Source organism: Trachurus japonicus, chromosome 2 (genome assembly GCF_045865225.1).
Source record: "Trachurus japonicus isolate A0001 chromosome 2, Traja_1.0".
Taxonomy (NCBI): Eukaryota; Metazoa; Chordata; class Actinopteri; order Carangiformes; family Carangidae; genus Trachurus; species Trachurus japonicus.
The window spans coordinates 9,330,789-9,349,503 of record NC_140908.1 but is presented as its reverse complement, the minus strand read 5'-3'; the positions used below and the strand labels follow the sequence as shown (position 1 = coordinate 9,349,503).

At 43.6% G+C, this 18,715-nt stretch overlaps 1 protein-coding gene across 5 annotated transcripts in view; it reads left to right on the top strand.

The window, feature by feature from the left end:
- Positions 1-1,453: 1,453 nt before the first annotated feature.
- LOC146990809 (voltage-gated inwardly rectifying potassium channel KCNH7-like) overlaps positions 1,454-18,715 on the top strand; it is a 74,326-nt gene continuing 57,064 nt past the window's right edge. Inside the window, exons 1-2 of one of the 5 annotated variants that reach the window (XM_085799564.1) lie at positions 1,454-2,206; positions 2,904-3,134. In XM_085799564.1, the coding sequence (XP_085655690.1) occupies positions 2,131-2,206; positions 2,904-3,134 (307 nt within the window). In that variant the 5' untranslated portion in view covers positions 1,454-2,130. The remainder of the gene's footprint in view (positions 2,207-2,903; positions 3,135-18,715) is intronic. The other 4 variants (XM_085799531.1, XM_085799522.1, XM_085799554.1 and 1 more) reach the window with 4 other exon arrangements.

Below are 18,715 nucleotides of genomic sequence, written 5' to 3'. Positions count from 1 at the left end.
TGTGTGTGTGTGTGTGTTTGCTGTGCATGCATGTCTGAGAGGGAGACGTGAGGAGGAGGAGTTTGGTCCACTTCAGATGACCTGCCAGTGTTTTGTTTTTTCTTTAAAAATTGCTAACAGCACTAGTAAAGTAAAAAATTGAGAAAAGAAAAGACTTTCACTCTGTGTTGTTCATGAAATCACAATGTAGTGCTGCCACCACAACAACCACCACCCCAACAATCATCTATAATTCTCCCCAACATCCCATTTTATGCTAACGAAGTGAGGACATAATGATGCAGACCTGCCTCTGACAGATAAACACACACAAGGCAAGGCAAGGCATCTTTATTTATATAGCGCATTTCATACCAAGGCAACTCAGTGTGCTTTACATAAAGACAAAAAGCAAATGCAAAGGAAACATGTGACATGTGAAGTGCCAACGACAATAACAGTTATCACTGATCAAATTTCCACGTATAGGGATCCATAAAATATCAGTGATATAGAGTCATCCATCATGTTGTTTAGGTGTAAAACTCCAAATTATGGGTTGCAATGGCACTTTATTCATTTTTCAAGTGGTAAAAAGTACTGGTTAAGGCCAGATCTTCTAAATGTAACTCTGGTGAGTGACATAAAGTCATTTTGAGGCAGAAAACCCCTTTCTGTTACACACAAGCCCAGATATAAATCTAACTTCAGTCTATAACAACGATATTGGACAGAACCAAAATGACAATGACCCCTCCCTCTGTTGTCTCCTGTCTCCTGCGCAAGTTTCCTTCCCTTGTCTCCTCGAGGACAAGTGAGAAGCCTCGGCAGCACCATGGTCAGCTCCTCCTCTCTTTCTCTCCCTCTCTCCCTCCCTGTCACCTTTCATCCAGCTGCGTAAAAAGCGCAAAACTGGAGGCTACAGAAGACATTTAGAAACACGGTCATCGTGGCCGTGGAGGGGGGGCACACACACACACACACACACACACACACACACACACACACACACACACGACACGCGATAGGCATAGCTTACACCTGCGCGTGCTGCTCTGACGTCACCCTGGGCGCTGTTGGGCTCGTGACTCAGAAGAAAGAAGGGGGAAAAAAAGTCACAGGTGCGCCAGATGAAATCAAATTAGTGTCGAAAGCAATGTCTCATTAGTTCTAGGACCTCCATTAATGTTTGTTTCTGTTTTTTTTCTCATCATGCTGCTGCTTTATATTATTAATATCAAAGTATGAGTCAAGCTTTAACATACTCGCTGCACGTGGACAATAACGGAAGGTAGTATAGGCTTTGAACTGTTTTCATAATTGGGATTTAGGCTAAATATAAGGGAATAAGGTGATTATGATAAATTAATGGTGTTATTGCCTACTGTAGATGTGCCAGCCTGCGATAGAAAACACACACTGTAACGCGTTACTGTGTATCTACTCCGTTACCGTGCCTCTCTCTACTACAGACATCTCCGTCTGCCGCTTTGTCTACGCGTCCATGTGGGTTTTCCCTCAGCAGCGGTGTCGGTGCTGCGCGTCTCCGGTGCGTCAGCCTCTCAGCCATTGGCCTCAGAGACCATCAGTCTTCCCTTCACAACAAAAGATAGACACCCCCCCCCCAACACACACACACACACACACACACACACACACACACACACACACACACCATAGCCTACGTCCACTCTCACGCGCCGCAACAAACGCGCACAGCGCTTTCGAGGAGCGAGCGGCGGTGAGATGTTGGAGCAGCTGCGGGTGATCGACTCCTTTCTTTCCAGCTTGTTGTCGGGGAGCAGCGCGGGGAAGCCTCTGCGATGCGTTCAACCGGGGACGCGTCGGAGTTGAAATAAGGGGAAACACGGGGGGGGAGAGGAGAAAGCCACCTAAAAAAAAAAAAAAAAAAAAAAAAAAAAAACAGAGGAGGGGGTGGGTGGGGGGGAAGAGATTTTCCCAATACAAGGATGACTGAGTGGTGACAAAGGAAACGGGGAGCCCCCCTCTGGCTTCGGTTCTCACCGCTGGAACTTGGCGAAAGGACGGGGACCGGCTCGATCTGACTTGGACAGCCAAAGATCTTCCTTTTTTTTTTCTTTCTCCTTTTTCTTTGTTTTTACATCACCTTTTCTTTGAGGAGGGGGAACCATGCCTGTCCGGAGGGGGCATGTTGCGCCACAAAACACATTTTTGGGAGTAATTATACGTAAATTCGAGGGACAAAGTGAGTAGATACCTATCATTGTGTTGTGTTGTGTTGTGTTGTGCTGCCTTTTGTGTCTCCTGCTGCATCCTGAGAGCAATTACTTCCATCCTTCTTTTACTGTACAACAAGGCTTGTGATGTAGATGTGTCACACACATTTTACATCTGCAGAGGTCTATATTGGAAGTCATTATTCTAAGTTAATTACCCTGCTGCTTGCTGCCTTATCAAACACCTGGGTAGTTATTTCTTTATTTTTTATTTCTTTATGGCTATAGTCCTGTGCTGAGGAGTAAGTGCTCTCCTCCTGCGCCTCTGCTGCAAATTGCAGTTTGCTTATAGGAAACAAGGATTATAAAGGATTTAATTACTTTGAGATCATATCACCAGAATATCTTTATTGCCCTTTTTTCTTTTTCTTTTTTTAAATCCTTCACTTATGTTGGGTCTTCTGACCACTTGTAATAAAGTGGCAAATAAAAGCAAACCTCAAATGTTCACATCACATATTTTTGAATGTTTATAAAGCGCTTCAACCTGTTTGTATGAAGTTTATTTCATGATTTCACTGGAGGGGCTTAGGATGTAATGGAGGATAATCTTGTGTAAACCCATTACACCCAGCTACTGCACCTGTATTGATGTTTTTGTAATTCTCCATATTCACGTTAATGTGTTTATTCACCACACTCCTTCCCTCTCTCCAATCTTCACAGATAAGAAATTCATCATAGCCAATGCTCGGGTGCAGAACTGCGCTATCATCTACTGTAATGACGGCTTCTGCGAGATGACGGGCTTCTCCCGGCCGGACGTCATGCAGAAGCCGTGCACCTGCGACTTCCTGCACGGCCAGTTCACCAGCCGGCACGCGGTGGCCCAGGTGGCCCAGGCGCTGCTGGGCTCGGAGGAGCGCAAGGTGGAGATCACCTACCACCGCAAGGATGGTGAGTCCGACATGCACCTGCACACGGCATGAGGCCATCACCGTGGTCTGTTAAAGGGATAGTTCAACATTTTGGCAAATTAGCCCATTGCCACAATCCCTATAGTCTTAGGAGTAGGTTCGTTACCTTTAATTGTCGGTGCAAGCTATTTTTAGAACGGTGGAGCAGAGTCGCGAGCTGCTGAGAGCTACGCTACGGAGGCTAATGGGATTTCTTGGTTTCCCTCATCAAACTCATCAAATACACAATCCAATAACTCCAAAACGCTCTGGTGGACAAGTTGTGACCTGCACATTCATCACGCTATGAGATAATAACGCAACGTTACGAGACAGAGTTGTTTTAGAGGTAAATGCAGAGACTGCTTGCCGAAAAACTGCCCCGACGGGAACGCGCATCAGCGGTTTTGCATGAATTTACCTTGAAAACAACTCTGTCTGGTAACGTTCTGTTATTATCTCATAGCGTGGTGAATGTGCAGGTCACAACTTGTCCACCAGAGCGTTTTGGAGTTGTTGGATTGTGTATTTGATGAGGGAAACCAAGAAATCCCATTAGCCTCCGTAGCGTAGCTCTGAGCAGCTAGCAGCTCTGCTCCGCCGTTTTAAAAACAAATTGCACTGACAATTAAAGGTAACGAACCTACTGCCAAAACAGGGATTATGGCAATGGGCCAATTTGCCAAAATGTTGAACTATCCCTTCAAAAAAAACACTGAGAGACTGAGCCATGTTAATGCAAGATCTGCAGCTGTAGGATGAATGTGTTATGGGTGACTTTTACAATGTCTAACACTGGAGGTACACAGTGAGTAATTTTTAGTACTCAGTCGGCTCTACAGTATCTGGAGCATTTTGCAGCAGCAAATCACCGAGTGCACCCATTCAGTACCCTGAGGGGAGGAAGAGCAGCTGTGATGGTTTCCTCTGCTGTGAAGTCCAGTTTTGAAGTGATGCAGGCGCTGGGTGGCTGAGAAAGAGAAGAGGTTCATTAGCCCGTGCTGCACAGGGCACCGTGGGATGTAGGGTGAGGGATGTAGCTCACTTCCCTGAAGACTAAACGCGAAGACAGTCAAGTGTAGGTTCTTCTGTTTCTGTTTCTGTTCTCACCGTCTCCAGAAAATAGCATTCAACCCCGACATCTGTCCGTACACCTCTCCCACGGCTTAGATAATCTATCTCCCGTCGACGTGCATGTGCCTGCAGATCATGACTCGGCGTGACAGCTGCTATTGTTTTTGATGAGTTACAAGGCGAGCGGCGGAGTGAAAGTTTAAACCGGTCGGCTCGGGGAGAGTGACCTCCAACAATGACATATGTATTCAGATGATTAAGCTTCCTTGCGTAACGTAACGCTGCCTAAGGCTCTGGTGAAGTTTCGCCACGGCAGAGATGAGGATTAATAGTTTTATAAGACCTATGTGTGCTTGTCTGCTGTTATTGTTTGTATGTTAGTGGACCACAGTGGAAATAAACCACCAGGCTTTATTGTGTTTTATCCTGCAGTGCCTGTGTGTGTGTGTTTTGGTACTTTTAATCACATAACAACATTTTTCACAGCTTTTTAACTATTTTTTTTATGAGGTTGTGAGGTTGAATGCACTTGATTATCGTTGCAGAACCAAAAACATTAGCTAAGGAGAAGGGAGTTCTGTGCACCAGCCAGTGTTAGTGGACAAAAAAGGGTGAGGCATATAATTTAGACCAGTACAGATGTAATGTAATGGCAAAACTGTGAGACAATAATTACTGAACCTGTTCCAAGCATGCTGCCTGGAGGATTTCTCCTGACATCTGATGTGTGACAGGAGCTCTGACCATGTGCTCCCTCAAGATGGACTGCATTTAGCCGTGTGTGTGTGTAATCCATAGGTGTACAAAACCCAGAGGGCCAGAGGTAAGTTAGATTAGGCTTTACAGAACAGTTACAGACGATAGGATCCTTGGAGACAGAGATGTGTGGGGTCAAAGGTCCAGAGAGGCAGATAAAGTTGCAGAGAAATGCTTGAGGGAGAACGGGCAGAGTGGAGATGTCAGACTGTGTTTTGAGTGGAGTGCTTTGCTTTAGCCTGTCCCCCTTGAGAGAGCCAATATACAACCCCCCCCCACACACACACAACCCTCCTCTAACCACAATGACCAAATAAGAAGCTCAGTCAGTCGTTTTCATCAATACTCCTCTATATTTCAGAGACTTTTTGTTTTTGTTTTTACTGCACCGATGTTCCTCTGGGTGCTGCAGTTGCTGTTTACATGGTAGATGATGATAACACCATAATATAGGAGATCAATATAGTGTTTATTATATAATATGATATAGACTAGACCAGGGGCCAAAGAGCAGGGACCGCCCTACTTTATATATGGTATAAAATTGTGTTTTATATGGAACTGGGCCTTGTGCCATAAACATACATTGTTATTGTGCATTTAGTATACTACTGTATACTAAGCTATCGAAATAATACACAGAATTCAGAAAAAGCAGCTTGTTAACATGTTGAGTGGTGGTAGTGGTTTGTCTGGATCTCTCAGGATATTGTGATGGTTTAACTAATAGTAGTATTGACATATTATGAGGTTGTGAGTACGTTGTCTGAGACTTTGCACCGTGCTCCAGCAGCTATCTGGACCCGTTCTGCTGGAGGAACGTCTGAACACAGGAAACATTAGCGAACGCTCCCATTAGTGAAGTGCATTGCGTAACAACAACATAACATGATGTAGAAACCTCGTGGGAATATTTGTTGAGTTAATTAACCAAACAACCGTTTTCTTTTGAAGTCAATAAGACAAGGTCAGGGGAACATGACACCCAGCTGACGGATATAAACTGAACCTTTACTGAAAATAATCTGTCACTTTACTGGGATAATGGAGTTTATCATAGAGGTAAAGGTACAATCTGTAGACTTGACCCTTACAGGTCTGATGGCTCTCTGGGCCATTGTTTTGTCAGCCAGGCCGTGCTGGGGGGTTGAGTCGGCATTGATCCGCTGAGCAAACAGCATTAATGAGGACACAAATACCTTCATGTTGCATTGATCTTCAAAACCGGTACATCGGAGAGGGGGAAATCAATGACGGGCAGATGCCCTCCCTCCACTTGCCGGCCCACTGGAGACTTGGATAAAAAGAGCTGGAGGGTTTCTGACTGCTGGACCCTACAGCAGGGCGGTGGGGCGGGGGGGGGAAGGCCTCATTACCATTCTCTATCAGTCCCTCTAATTATCTCAGTGTTTTCCTCTCACCTGACTCAGAGTTTCCCCAGGGAAGGTCGTCCACCGGCTCCAACCAGCCGCACCGCTCCGTTTATCTCCCCACGTCGTAGACAAGTGTGGCTGTACGATTCATCAGGGTATAGATCACCAGTTTACAGAAGGATAATACAAACACATGTTGTGTTTTTATAATGCATCTACTGTATGTCATCCGGTATCACGCTCCTCTAGTACGCGTAACCGTTTATATCTCACACTGTGCCACACTCTTATGATCAAAATCTGAGGTAAGACTGCAGAGGCGAGCAGCTCCAGTGGGAAAACACGGCTTTGAAAAAGAGTGGATCACAATGAGAGTAAACCAGGAGCAGATGTGTAGGAACAACACAGTTAAAGGAGCTATATGTAAGAAATGTATGGCAGGTAGTCATAAACTATGTCACCAGAGACTGAGGAATCATGTTAATCTGGAACACCGATCTAACTGACAACAATAGTACAGATTTTATTTGCAGAACGCAAGCATATATATTAGAATATTATTTTTTCTATAATATAACAAAAAATAACAGATATTCGAAAGTGAAAATTAATATTCGAATATGCTCTCTCTTCCAATCACAAAGTCAGGAGCATTTCAGCATCATCCAGGTTTCCAGTTCCCTCTGAGCTGCAGCTACAAGCGTCGTGGATCATGTCTGACGTTACTAACATTAAAAGACCTCGCTGTGACTCCCAGAAACAAAAACCAGGAGATGGAGACGGATGAAAGTGGAGAAGAACTTGAGGACAGATGTTCTCAGATTTATCTCCTTCATTTCCTTCTGTTACTACATCGCCGTGGCTCCGGTTGCGTAGAGACGTAGAGGTTTTTCTTCAACTATACTTTGCATGTTCCTCACTAGCAGCTTCTCTGCTTCTTCTTCTTCCCACATACTGTATAGCCACGAGGCAGAGTGCAAGGATTGCGGGAAACATTCTGTAGGACTATGACACCTCAAACGACTGCAGATATGCTCACTGCTCTGTGGAGGGAGGCCTCTGTTCAACACACACACACACACACACACACACACACACTCAGCTCATATCTCTATTGTCTCCCGTGTTGGAATTCCAGGGGAATGTCGTTGCGGCAGGCTGAGGCTGATTGCTCCTCTCGTGTAGCGGACCGTTGGGGGTTTCTGCCAGGCAATCTTCTCCTCCTTCTTCTTGGTAATCCAGTGACCCGGGGTCTTCATAAACGCGTCGCCCACTGTCCTCTACAGTCCGCGAAGGAGAATCTGCTCGTCAGCACAATCTTAATGCTTTATGATTTGTGCCTTCGTCGAAACTTTGGCCTCCTTTTTTTTTTTTTCTAACTCCCAGTGGACGTTTCTCTGTGACCTCCACAGGAGAAGCTGCAGCTCTCGTTAAATATATATTCTGAATCTCTGCTCTTGACATTTAGATGCTGAGCTGTTTTTTTTTTTTTTGCATCGTCTTGATTTTCCGTCAAGTGCCTCACTGTGCTCTTATTTCATTTTATTCTACGTTAGTATAAACAAAAAGCTATAAAATTGCATCATATTCACTACTACAGGCTGAGCCGTATGTGAAGTGTATTGGATAATAATACGATGTATTACTGAAACAGCGTCTATGAGTCAACATGTGGAGAGACACAGAGATCTTGTTTTGCATTTTTCTGTCATCATCCCACATAGTAATGCAACAGGGAGAAGAAATAAAGCGTGTCTGTGTGAGAGAATAAGAGGAGACCTTAGTTATGATGCATAATGTAGCGCGTCTGTGTGTGTCTGTGTGTGTATAAGACATGCAGACTTCTCTGTGGGTGCACTACGTGAGATGTGTTGAAGACAGATGATGGCAAAGAAAAAAAATCACACAATTATAGTAAATGAGGGAAGGACAAACTCGTCGCCAGTCATTATTTTAAAAGGATAGTTCAACATTTTGGCAAATTGGCCCATTGCCATAATTGCTATAGTCATAGCAGTAGGTTCGTTATCTTTAATTGTCGGTGCAAGCTATTTTTAGAACAGCAGAGCAGAGCCGTGAGCTGCTCAGAGCTACGCTACGGAGGCTTAAGGAATTTCTAGGTTTTCCTCATCAAACTCATCAAATACACAATCCAAAAACTCCAAAACGCTCTGGTGGACAAGTTGTGACCTGAACATTCACCACGCTATGAGATAATAACACAACGTTACGAAACAGAGCCATTTTCGAGGTAAATACAGAGACTGCTTGCTGAAAAACTGTCTCTGAACGCAACGCGCATCAGCGGTTTTGCATGAATTTACCTCGAAAACAACTCCGTCTCATAACGTTCCATTAGCGTGGTGAATGTGCAGGTCACAACTTGTCCACCAGAGCGTTTTGGAGTTGTTGGATTGTGTATTTGATGAGTTTGATGAGGGAAACCAAGAAATTTCTTTAGCCTCCATAGCGTAGCTCTGAGCAGCTCACGGCTCTGCTCCGCCGTTCTAAAACTAGCTTGCACCAACAATTAAAGGTAACGAACCTACTGCTATGACTATAGCGATTATGGCAATGGGCCAATTTGCCAAAATGTTGAACTATCCCTTTAAAGAACAAAAAACCCCCCCATTTGATAACAGTTCATAATGGATCCAGTTTGCGGAGAACGTATGGGAGAAAACACAAAGCACAACAGCAGGTTACTGGGACTTTCATGAAGAGCCTCTCGTCTGTTTTAAAATGCATCAGAGAATTGGACGGAAAAAATAATTAGTTTCCATTATTCCATTAAATTATCCATTATGTGGATGAACAATAAACACAGGCGTGATTAGGGGTTTGTTTCCTGTGCAGACACATGACTGGTTGTTTAAAACGCCACCGCCTCACAGGGGAGCAAGACAATGACATGATGAGAAATCTGATTTTCTTAAAGATGATCCTTTTTCAACTTAAACAACACAACCCTGTCTGTCTTTTTTTTTTTTTTTTTTTACACACAGCAGCAGCTCCACTCGATTGCTTCTTCTGGGCTGTTTTATTCGTTAATGAATGCATTCAGCTCAAATCTGCAAATAAATTGGCCAAGTTAGGGATTAAGCATTTAAATCCTGGTCTTTAATGACAGCTTCAAAAACCTCCGAGTGAAAATAAACAGTTCAACCCTTCTCCTCTCGTCTGCCTCTGTGTTCGCCGGTTCAGATGGAATAATCACATACTCCTGGAGGTATTCTTGGTGTATCAAGAAATCCATAAGCTCAGCGCATGGTTAAAGCTCTCACTTTCGCAAATAGCAAAGAAAATGTCACGCTATAAATAGATGAAAGTTGCCCGTGCTTCGGTGATGCTCACTGAGATTAGTGTTGTCAGTGTCGCCTTTAAAATCACTGCAGAAGCTTCACAATGTGACGAGCACAGTTAAATCTGAACGTCTCTAAAATCTTAAGTACTGGGATGATTTATTTATTTAATTTATTTAAGCATTTTCTTCCAAATAATAATAATAATGACAAGACAAAAAGTCATTACTTGACATGACATGTTCAGATTACTAGTTTTATCCAACGCCCCCAATCAAACAAAACAGTTTGCACCGGATCAGTCAGAACAAGCAGCTGCTGTCTCATCTCAAAACTTTATTTATTCTCATTAGTGTTTAAGCTGAGTCGTTTTAGTTTTTGTCGTGCTAATTTAGTTTTTATTGATGCTGCTACTTGCTTTGTTTTGGAACGCGCGCCATGAATGACATTGATTTGATTTAATAAAATAAAATCTTTTTTTATCGACCAATATGAATGAACGAACAAACTAATCAAAGTATATTGAACTTGAAGGAAATTGTGTTAGACTGAAACAATGGAAACGCTATATGAGATACTGTATGCACAGTGGAAATAAATTATATCGGCAAGCAATCGCTCTCGACTTCATGGCCGACACGTTTCTAGCGTCGAGCCAGATTATGAACGTCAGGAACGAAAGTCTAGTATGTTCAATTTTTTTTGCATTTTTGCATTTTTTCTGCTCTGTCACGTCCATTAAAGGGATAGTTCAACATTTTGGCAAATTGGCCCATTGCCATAATCGCTATAGTCATAGCAGTAGGTTCGTTACCTTTATTTGTCGGTGTAAGCTATTTTTAGAACGGCGGAGCGAAGCAGCAGGCTGCTCAGAGCTACAGTACGCTACGGAGGCTAAGGGAATTTCTTGGTTTCCCTCATCAAACTCATCAAATACACAATCCAACAACTCCAAAATGCTGTCGTGGACAAGTTGTGACCTGCACATTCACCACGCTATGAGATAATAACGGAACGTTACGAAACGGAGCCGTTTTCAAGGTAAATACAGGGTAAATACAGAGTCTGCTTGCTGAAAAACTGTCCCTGAACGCAACGTGCATCAGCGGTTTTGCATGAATTTACCTCTGAAATGGCTCCGTCTCGTAACGTTCCGTTATTATCTCATAGTGTGGTGAATGTGCAGGTCACAACTTGTCCACGACAGCGTTTTGGAGTTGTTGGGTTGTGTATTTGATGAGTTTGATGAGGGAAACCAAGAAATTCCCTTAGCCTCCATAGCATAGCTCTGAGCAGCCTGCTGCTTCGCTCTGCCGTTCTAAAAATCGCTTACACCGACAAATAAAGATAACGAACCTACTACTATGACTATAGCGATTATGGCAATGGGCCAATTTGCCAAAATGTTGAACTATCCCTTTAACCCTTTCCTGATCATCCCGTATCTGTGGCTGCTCCTCACTGAGCTGCTGCTGCTGCTGCTGCTGCTGCTGCTGCTGCTGCTGTACAAACAACACAGTGGAATTAATAGTAACTGTACACTGGTGGGAGGCTGAGGCGCTGCACACAAGTCCTTGTCAGACTGTGTCTACTTTAACACGCTGCTGCTAGTTAACTATTAAAGCAATCGACACGTCTTTTTTAAAATTTGAATTCACTTCACAGCAGTCGGCCAAGCAGCTGTGAAATGAAATAAATGTGAGGAAGCGGGAACATTTAGGCCGATTCAGCACACGTCAGCCTCCATGACAGCCGTGTTGCTGATCTAACGTGCTTCTGTGTACGTCACCACTTCTTTTTCCTTTGCATGTGCCTGATGTCAGGCGTCAGAACGAGGCAGCAGAGACAGAGAGAGATGCAATAAGGGATTCATCTGTCATGGAGCTACATATCTGAGTGTTTTAACTAATGGCTGCTGATGCAACGCCCTCGTCAATAAGGCTCCAGCTCCACATAATGACTGATCATGATAGGAGTTGTCTGGGGCAACCTGAGTTCGAGGGGTGTGTGTGATGTGACTGGATGGAAGCCATTCTCTGTGAAGCCAACTCTCGGCGATCCGGCCGCTGTGCAAACGAGATAAGCTCTTATTCTGTTTCGCCCCGTAGTCTCGTCCACATCCTCAGGTGCAGCTGTGTTTGAGAGCGCACGGCAACCAGTTGGTGTCCGCCACGGGCGTGTGCACCAACCCCCGGAAATGCGTGCAAAGAGAGGGGACGTAGGAAGAAGCATTCAGCTTAAAGAGGAACTATGCAGGATTTTTACCTTAATTAAAGGGATACTTCACCCAAAATCTACTCACTGTCATGCCAAGGAAGGGTTTGGAGAACTTTTGGAGTTATCAAAACGCTTTTGTAGTTCCAGGGGGGGTCCGGCTGGCAACGGATTTTCATATAATGGCGGCGGATAGAGCTCACTTTTGAATCGTCTAAAACAAACACTATGAAACATCCAGATACCTCCATACTGCTCGTCTGTACTGACCCAAGTGTCCTGAAGCCGCCACATGAAAAAGTTGTTTGGAAAAATCTCTGTTTTTAGCCTTGTTGTAGCAGTAGTGTGTGTTTCAGACGATTCAAAAGTGAACTCTATCCACCACCATTATGAAAATCTGTTGCCAGCCGGACCCCCCCTGGAACTCCTAAAGCGTTTTGATGTGCTTTGAAAACAAATGCACATGGCCGAGAGGAGGGTTAGCAACACAGAGTCTTGCATAGTTAACCCTTTAAAGTAAGTTTGGCGTGTCAGGGGCTGCTGAATATCAGAGGAGAAACTTGAATCCAGTCCTGCAGCTTCAGTCATCATCGGCCCTGGCTCTGTCTCCAGGAGGCTGTTACCTCGGAAACATGGCCGCCCTAAAATCACATCCGTCATCATCGCCGCCACGTCCAACACAGACCGAACCCAAATAAAGGATTAAACAAATAAAGGAGTCGCTTGACAAACGATGCAAGACTTTGAATGTGGCTGTCCAATTCGCTCCCATCAGTCCTCATGAGACGGAGAGAAAGCAGCGTAATGAACAAGCCCCCCCTCCCCACACACACACACAGACACACACACACACCCTATTCTCAATCTAAAGTGACACGGACAGATCTGTGTTGTAGCAGAGGCTTCGATTTCCTCTACGCTCATGCCTCACGGTGGATCTCATTTATAATGTGCCTGTTTAATGGTTTCCCGGGGCTGCTGGGAAGAAGGAGAGGCTCCACAGCAACAGATTGGTCGTTTGCAAGAAAAGCTGATTTGTAGTTACTCTGCTTGGTTGTTGTCATTATCAAACTGGAGTGGTTTAAAGGAGACAAACTGTTGTAGGGATGTACAGTAGACACATCGCCCCTGCTTTTCTAGTCCGGTCACATTTTCATCACTGATCTCCACGTCTTTCTGAGCCATTCAGATGATTTCCCTCCTGTCTGTCACACCCGCCTGTGGAAAAAAAAAGTCTCTCTGTGAAGTAAAGCATAGTGTTGTCCTGGAAACCACTGAAAGAGACTTGAAATATCACTGCAGCTCTAAAACTCATCCTGGCGTGTCTGCCTATGGGGCTGAAAGCCGGAGAATGGAGCAGCACCACAGGGACCTGCTAGTCGAGCCTGAAAGTGCCATCGATGCCGGAGCAGAGTCGATTAGTTCATCTGCCAAGAACAACTAAAGCTGAGCAGTTTGACTCGGCGCTGCTGGTTTAGAGCCACGGTTCACGTCACAGACCAACAGGAGCTCAAATAACTAGAATAAGGCTCGACACAATATCCTAACATGTTGACCTGTCAGCCATCTTCCTTTAGTCTGTTAGCATCCTAACATGCACTAAGAAGATAAGATTAGAAAGAGCAATCCATTTGTCTGGCAGCTCATCTACTGTACCGTCTGCAGAAGAATTAAAAATCCTGATGCCTGCAGGTACAAACCATCTTTTATCTTTTATATCTGTCCATCCATCAAGGTGTTATGAAGTGGAATAGCCTCGATCACCATCCACGTCCTCCAGTGAGTCCATCAGGGAAACATGACTGAAGTCTCCTCATATTATTAAATAGTTAGCAACACAAAACACCTCATAGTTTTCCTTTCATTTTCTCATTGCAGGGGGAGGGAAATGCTCTCTGCCACGCTGCCTGACCCGATGCTCATATTAAACAGCTTGCTGAGCCACGATTATTATAAGTTTAAAAAAACAACAAAACAAATCACAATAATGGAGGTAACTGTGGTCACATTTCAGCCACCTCTGCTCGATTTTAGCCCTAGCACTCGGTTTTGCACGTTCTCGTGTTAGGGCAGGGTGTCCCAACTCTTTTAAGAGCGAGGAGAAGTGATTTTCAACCCTTAAATCCGAAGGGAGGCCGTGGGTGGAGACTTTAAACGTAGTGCATAGTGAAAAGATCTCTACTTCATCGTCAACTGGTATCTCCCACTGGAAAACCAAGTGCTTGTGTTAAGGGAGGAGAACTGGGACTTTAACCTTTGCAGCACAGCAACCACAACAACACCTCTTCATCTCAGCTGGAACAGGGTGGCATCCTCAGGACCTGCTCCGTTTTTTCAATGTAAGAAGAGCAACCTCCTCTCCCCACAGAAGTTTCTATCAGTAGTTGACAAAAACACAACAAAAATAGTAAAAACTCAGAGCTACCAGACTCTGCAGTGACCAGTTGAAGTGCAGCATGTACCGTACAGTTAAGGGTAATGGGAACGTCTCCGGTTTGTTTATTTCCTCGAGCAATTTCACGTTTCATTTCATGCTGACTTTTGTAGATCGGTAAAGTTTGCAGTGAGTAATGCACCCGTGGCCGCCTTCCATGAAAAATAAGGAGCGTCTCCACAGACAGATGAATGATTGCTCCATCTTGGCCTGTTTGTATTGGCGCTCAGGAGACTTCGCACTTAATTTGTAAGAAGCTCCACGGGATCAATAAACCATTCGCTCAATGGCCATCTCCTTTCGATTGCCTTCTTCCTGGGTCATTCTTTAATGTCACCGATCTGCCTTCGTTTTCCTCAAGAAGGTCAAACTGACACGTTAGAGCGAGCTAAAAGATTGCACACACAGTCCTGCAGGTCAGATGGTTATCTCTTAAGGAACAAAACTGGGGCATAAGGTGTTGACAAAGTCATTTAAAGGTCCCTTAAAGGAAGACGTCCATGTCTTTTTTTTATTTCAAAGCAGCTCTACAGTAGGTTCTGTAGTCTTTTTCTAAATGCAGAGGAGAGTGATTTATCAGGAACAGAAGATTTAAAGTTTGATCACAAGTCGTAAAGAAGAGAGGCGTGGACATAACGGCAGCAGTCAGCCATGTAACTGTCTGTCTGATCTGCAATATTTTTTATTTTATTATTGCCGTTATCAATCACGCACCGGTTTAACCTCCCCACGCTCTAATGAAATCTACTTCACAGCCCTCGGCTCGCAGGCACCGTGCCAGTGAATAAATGTAGGTCATTCTGATGCTGGATCTATGGATTAAGCCCACACACACACACACACACACAGACACACACATGCTGCCATTATGTGATGGTATTACCACACACACAGACAGTAAACAGTCTGACAGCCCCCCTCCTCCCTGTCTCTCCTCATCCTTACTGTGGGGTAAATATGAGCAGGAAAGATTATTCCCTCAGATTATACGTCGTTTTATGAAGAGTCTCACATAAGTGGTTACAGTTAAAGGTTTATTCATGCTGTAAACATGTTGACTCACCCCCCCTCCCTCCCCCCAGCCAGTCGCCGCTCATACAGTATTTGTCTGTAGGTGATTTCAGCTCATGATCCCTGCTTTTCTCCCATTCATAGATTGGATATTCCCGGGAGCACATCTGTGAATGAATGAACAGCCTCTCATTCATCAGATCAGATCAGATCAGATCACGTTCTGGCCTGATTGTTTTCATTCATTCATTCATTCATTCATTCATTCATTCATGTTGGTGCTGTTTGGTTTTTGGTCCGTGCATCCCCGTCTGAGATGTTTATTAGATTTTCTCCGACCCTCCTTGATTCGTCAGGGCAGATTTTCTGCTGCCTCAAGGTCATTTATATGTTAATGTTAGTCCAGGCCGAGTGTTTTGACTGTTTGATCCGGATGACTCAATAATTAGGAATGAATTAAGTGAAAGCTCATCAGGAGAAGCCCCGCCTCTAAACGCCAGGCAGGTGTCGGTGGCTTTGATGGAGCCTGTTTCATCATCGCAGCAGCAAGTGGTGCTGGATGAGGGTGGTCCAACTCAGTCCAGCTGACACACACCACGGCTGTTATTGTTGTTGTTGTTTCTGCTCTCCTGTCTGCAGCACAGATAGTTGGTTCCTTTATAATTTGACAAAAGTAATTGAGGTTTTTTTGCGGCGTAGCAGCGATCAGACAGGAACCGGAGCCTGTGAAGCTTTTAACGTGGTCTTTCATCAGCTTTCAGCTTCTGGCCTGTAGGAGCACTTCACACCTCGGCCTGTTGTTACTGTAATTGCCTTTGCTTCAGCCTGTTTGGATTTGGAATGACTTTGCAGAGTATCACCACACTTTGTGCTTTTTATTTGTAGAATATAGAGACTCCTGCACACTGCAATAGGAAAATTAAAGGTGGCAACATTCAGTGCTGTGACCTTCTTCAGGCAAACTGTTTGCTCTGAGGAGAAGTTGTTGTTATTACATTCATAAACACTGCAATGAAGTGCTGCATTTTATTTGTATTTGTAGAAAATACTCATTTTGGGATCTAGGTAGTCATACTTGTGTCTTTATAGAGATGTTAAAATTATTGCAATATGCTGCGGTTGTGTTCAGACAAGCTGTCAGCACCTCTGTAACTTTGTGATGTCACAAAGCAAAGCAGCCATGCCCCAAGCCCCGCCCACTATCCAACCCTACAGGGGTGTTGAGCTGAAATCTCCTGTATTTTATTGCAGTTGTTCAGAAAACAGTCAAATCTATAGACCAAGGCTCGTAGTCTCAGAAGAGGAAATCAACTTTGTTGCAGTTGTTATTGATTCACATGATTTCATTGCTGTTTTCTTCTATTTAAAAATTCTTAATGTTGAGAAAAGTTAAAAAGTCTCAACTATAATTAGAGTCTAAACTTAACAAGCAGACATCTGTCTTTATATTTATTTATTAACTGTATTATTTACACATCCAAGTCACTTTAGTTTGTGGTATCTACAGGAGCTCGCTGCGCCATCTGTCACGTCTACATATTGGTAGTTAATTTGCATCCGTGGTCTCCTAGGTAACTCCACAGATTATTATTATTCCTGGGTGTTTACTTGTTTTTCCAAGAATAGCTTCCCATCCCTCTGTGACCTCAGATCCTCTTCTCCTTCACCGCCACAAATGCACATGACAGTTTATTTTACACATTAATGGGATTTCAGCGCCTTTTTTTTGTATTGACGATGGGGCCTACACACTCCCACTCTTCGTACATACAGTAATACACAACTAAAAATGCATAGAAAGGAAAATAAAAGATATATAATCGAATTTCACTTTCACGCATTTAATTGTAATTCGTCCTAATTCCTAAGGCTATAAGCTTAGCAAACAAACTGTTGCTGCGTTCTTGTTTACACGGAGACAGAGCTCAATGACAAGTGAAATGATGAATAGGTAGAAAATAAAAAAAATGCAGCCGAGTACATTAAATCCAGACAGTGAGGCTGATGAGAAACAACATCAGCATAATCAAGGACAAATAAGCGATGACTAAATTCAGCTCCTCACCGTGACTCATCCTCTGTTTCTAAGGCTGAAATTACCATTTATTCGCCGCAGCGTGTGTGAAGTCTAGACATTTAAATATATCTATGTTTTTATTTTCATTTTTTATATCATTTTGAATCATCCTATTCTATCATATTTTATTATATTGACATAACAGTGATTGAAATTCAATGAGTTCTGCTGCTCGTCCGGCTTAGTGCCTTTTAAACAGACGCCAGAACAAGAACAGCAGCGACCTTGAAGTTTGCATTTCCCAAAATATATTCGATCGTCAGTTGGACTCGGTGCCAGGATCTCTCCCCAGTCGTGTCCTTTTCCATTATTGATTATTTTTATCTGGGATCTGGTGCTCATGTCCTCCAAGAGGCTGCAGTGGATCACTCCCACGTCCACCGGTCCCATCAGTCCAGCCTGTTCACTTACACAGCGGCATATGGGAAAAGAGATGTACAGTATAATATGGATTTTCTTTCTTTTTTTTTTACCTATAACCAATTTCTTACGGTTCATTCATGCTTGTATTTTGTTGTAATTGGTCGTTGTAACGTTATTGAGCCGAGGAAACATATTGATGACTGGATTTATGAAAGCATATATAAAAATAAATAAGCAACCAACCATTTTCCACTGAGTTACAGAGTAAGAGAGATGGATGTGGGGAGGAGGAAGGATAATTTAAAGTGGTTGCTTTTACAACGGATGGCTCTATAGCGTTTTACCTGAAGGTAGCAGTTCATATTCAGAAAACAACACGTGAGACGGGTCCTGCAGGGTTCTGATTACAGGACTCTCATAAACAGACTGCAAGGGCAGAAGCTGATTATTTGACCCAATTACTTTCATTGCTGTTTTCACATTTGTGAGTCTAGTTTTAGACTGAACAGTCCTTCCAGAAAAATTAGTTCTTTTGTGATTGTTGCGGGAGTAATCCTTGATTATGCGGCACGTTTTCTAAGAAAATGCGATGGAATATGCAGGATATTTATGCAAATTAATGCAATGAAATTTCGTGAATTTGCAAAAATTGCGGGAACTTGCAAAAACTACAGTGTGATGAATACGTAATAAATTAATTAATGCAAAACCGCTGATGCCCGTTCCCATCGGGGGCAATTTTTCAGTAAGTATTTACCTCTAAAACAACTCTGTCTTGTAACGTTGTGTTATTATCTCATAGCGTGGTGAATGTGCAGGTCACAACTTGTCCACCAGAGCGTTGTGGAGTTGTTGGATTGTGTGTTTGATGAGTTTGATGAGAGAAACCAAGAAATCCCACTAGCCTCCGTAGCGTAGCTCTGAGCAGCTCACGGCTCTGCTCTGCCGATCTAAAAGTATCTTGCACCGACAATTAAA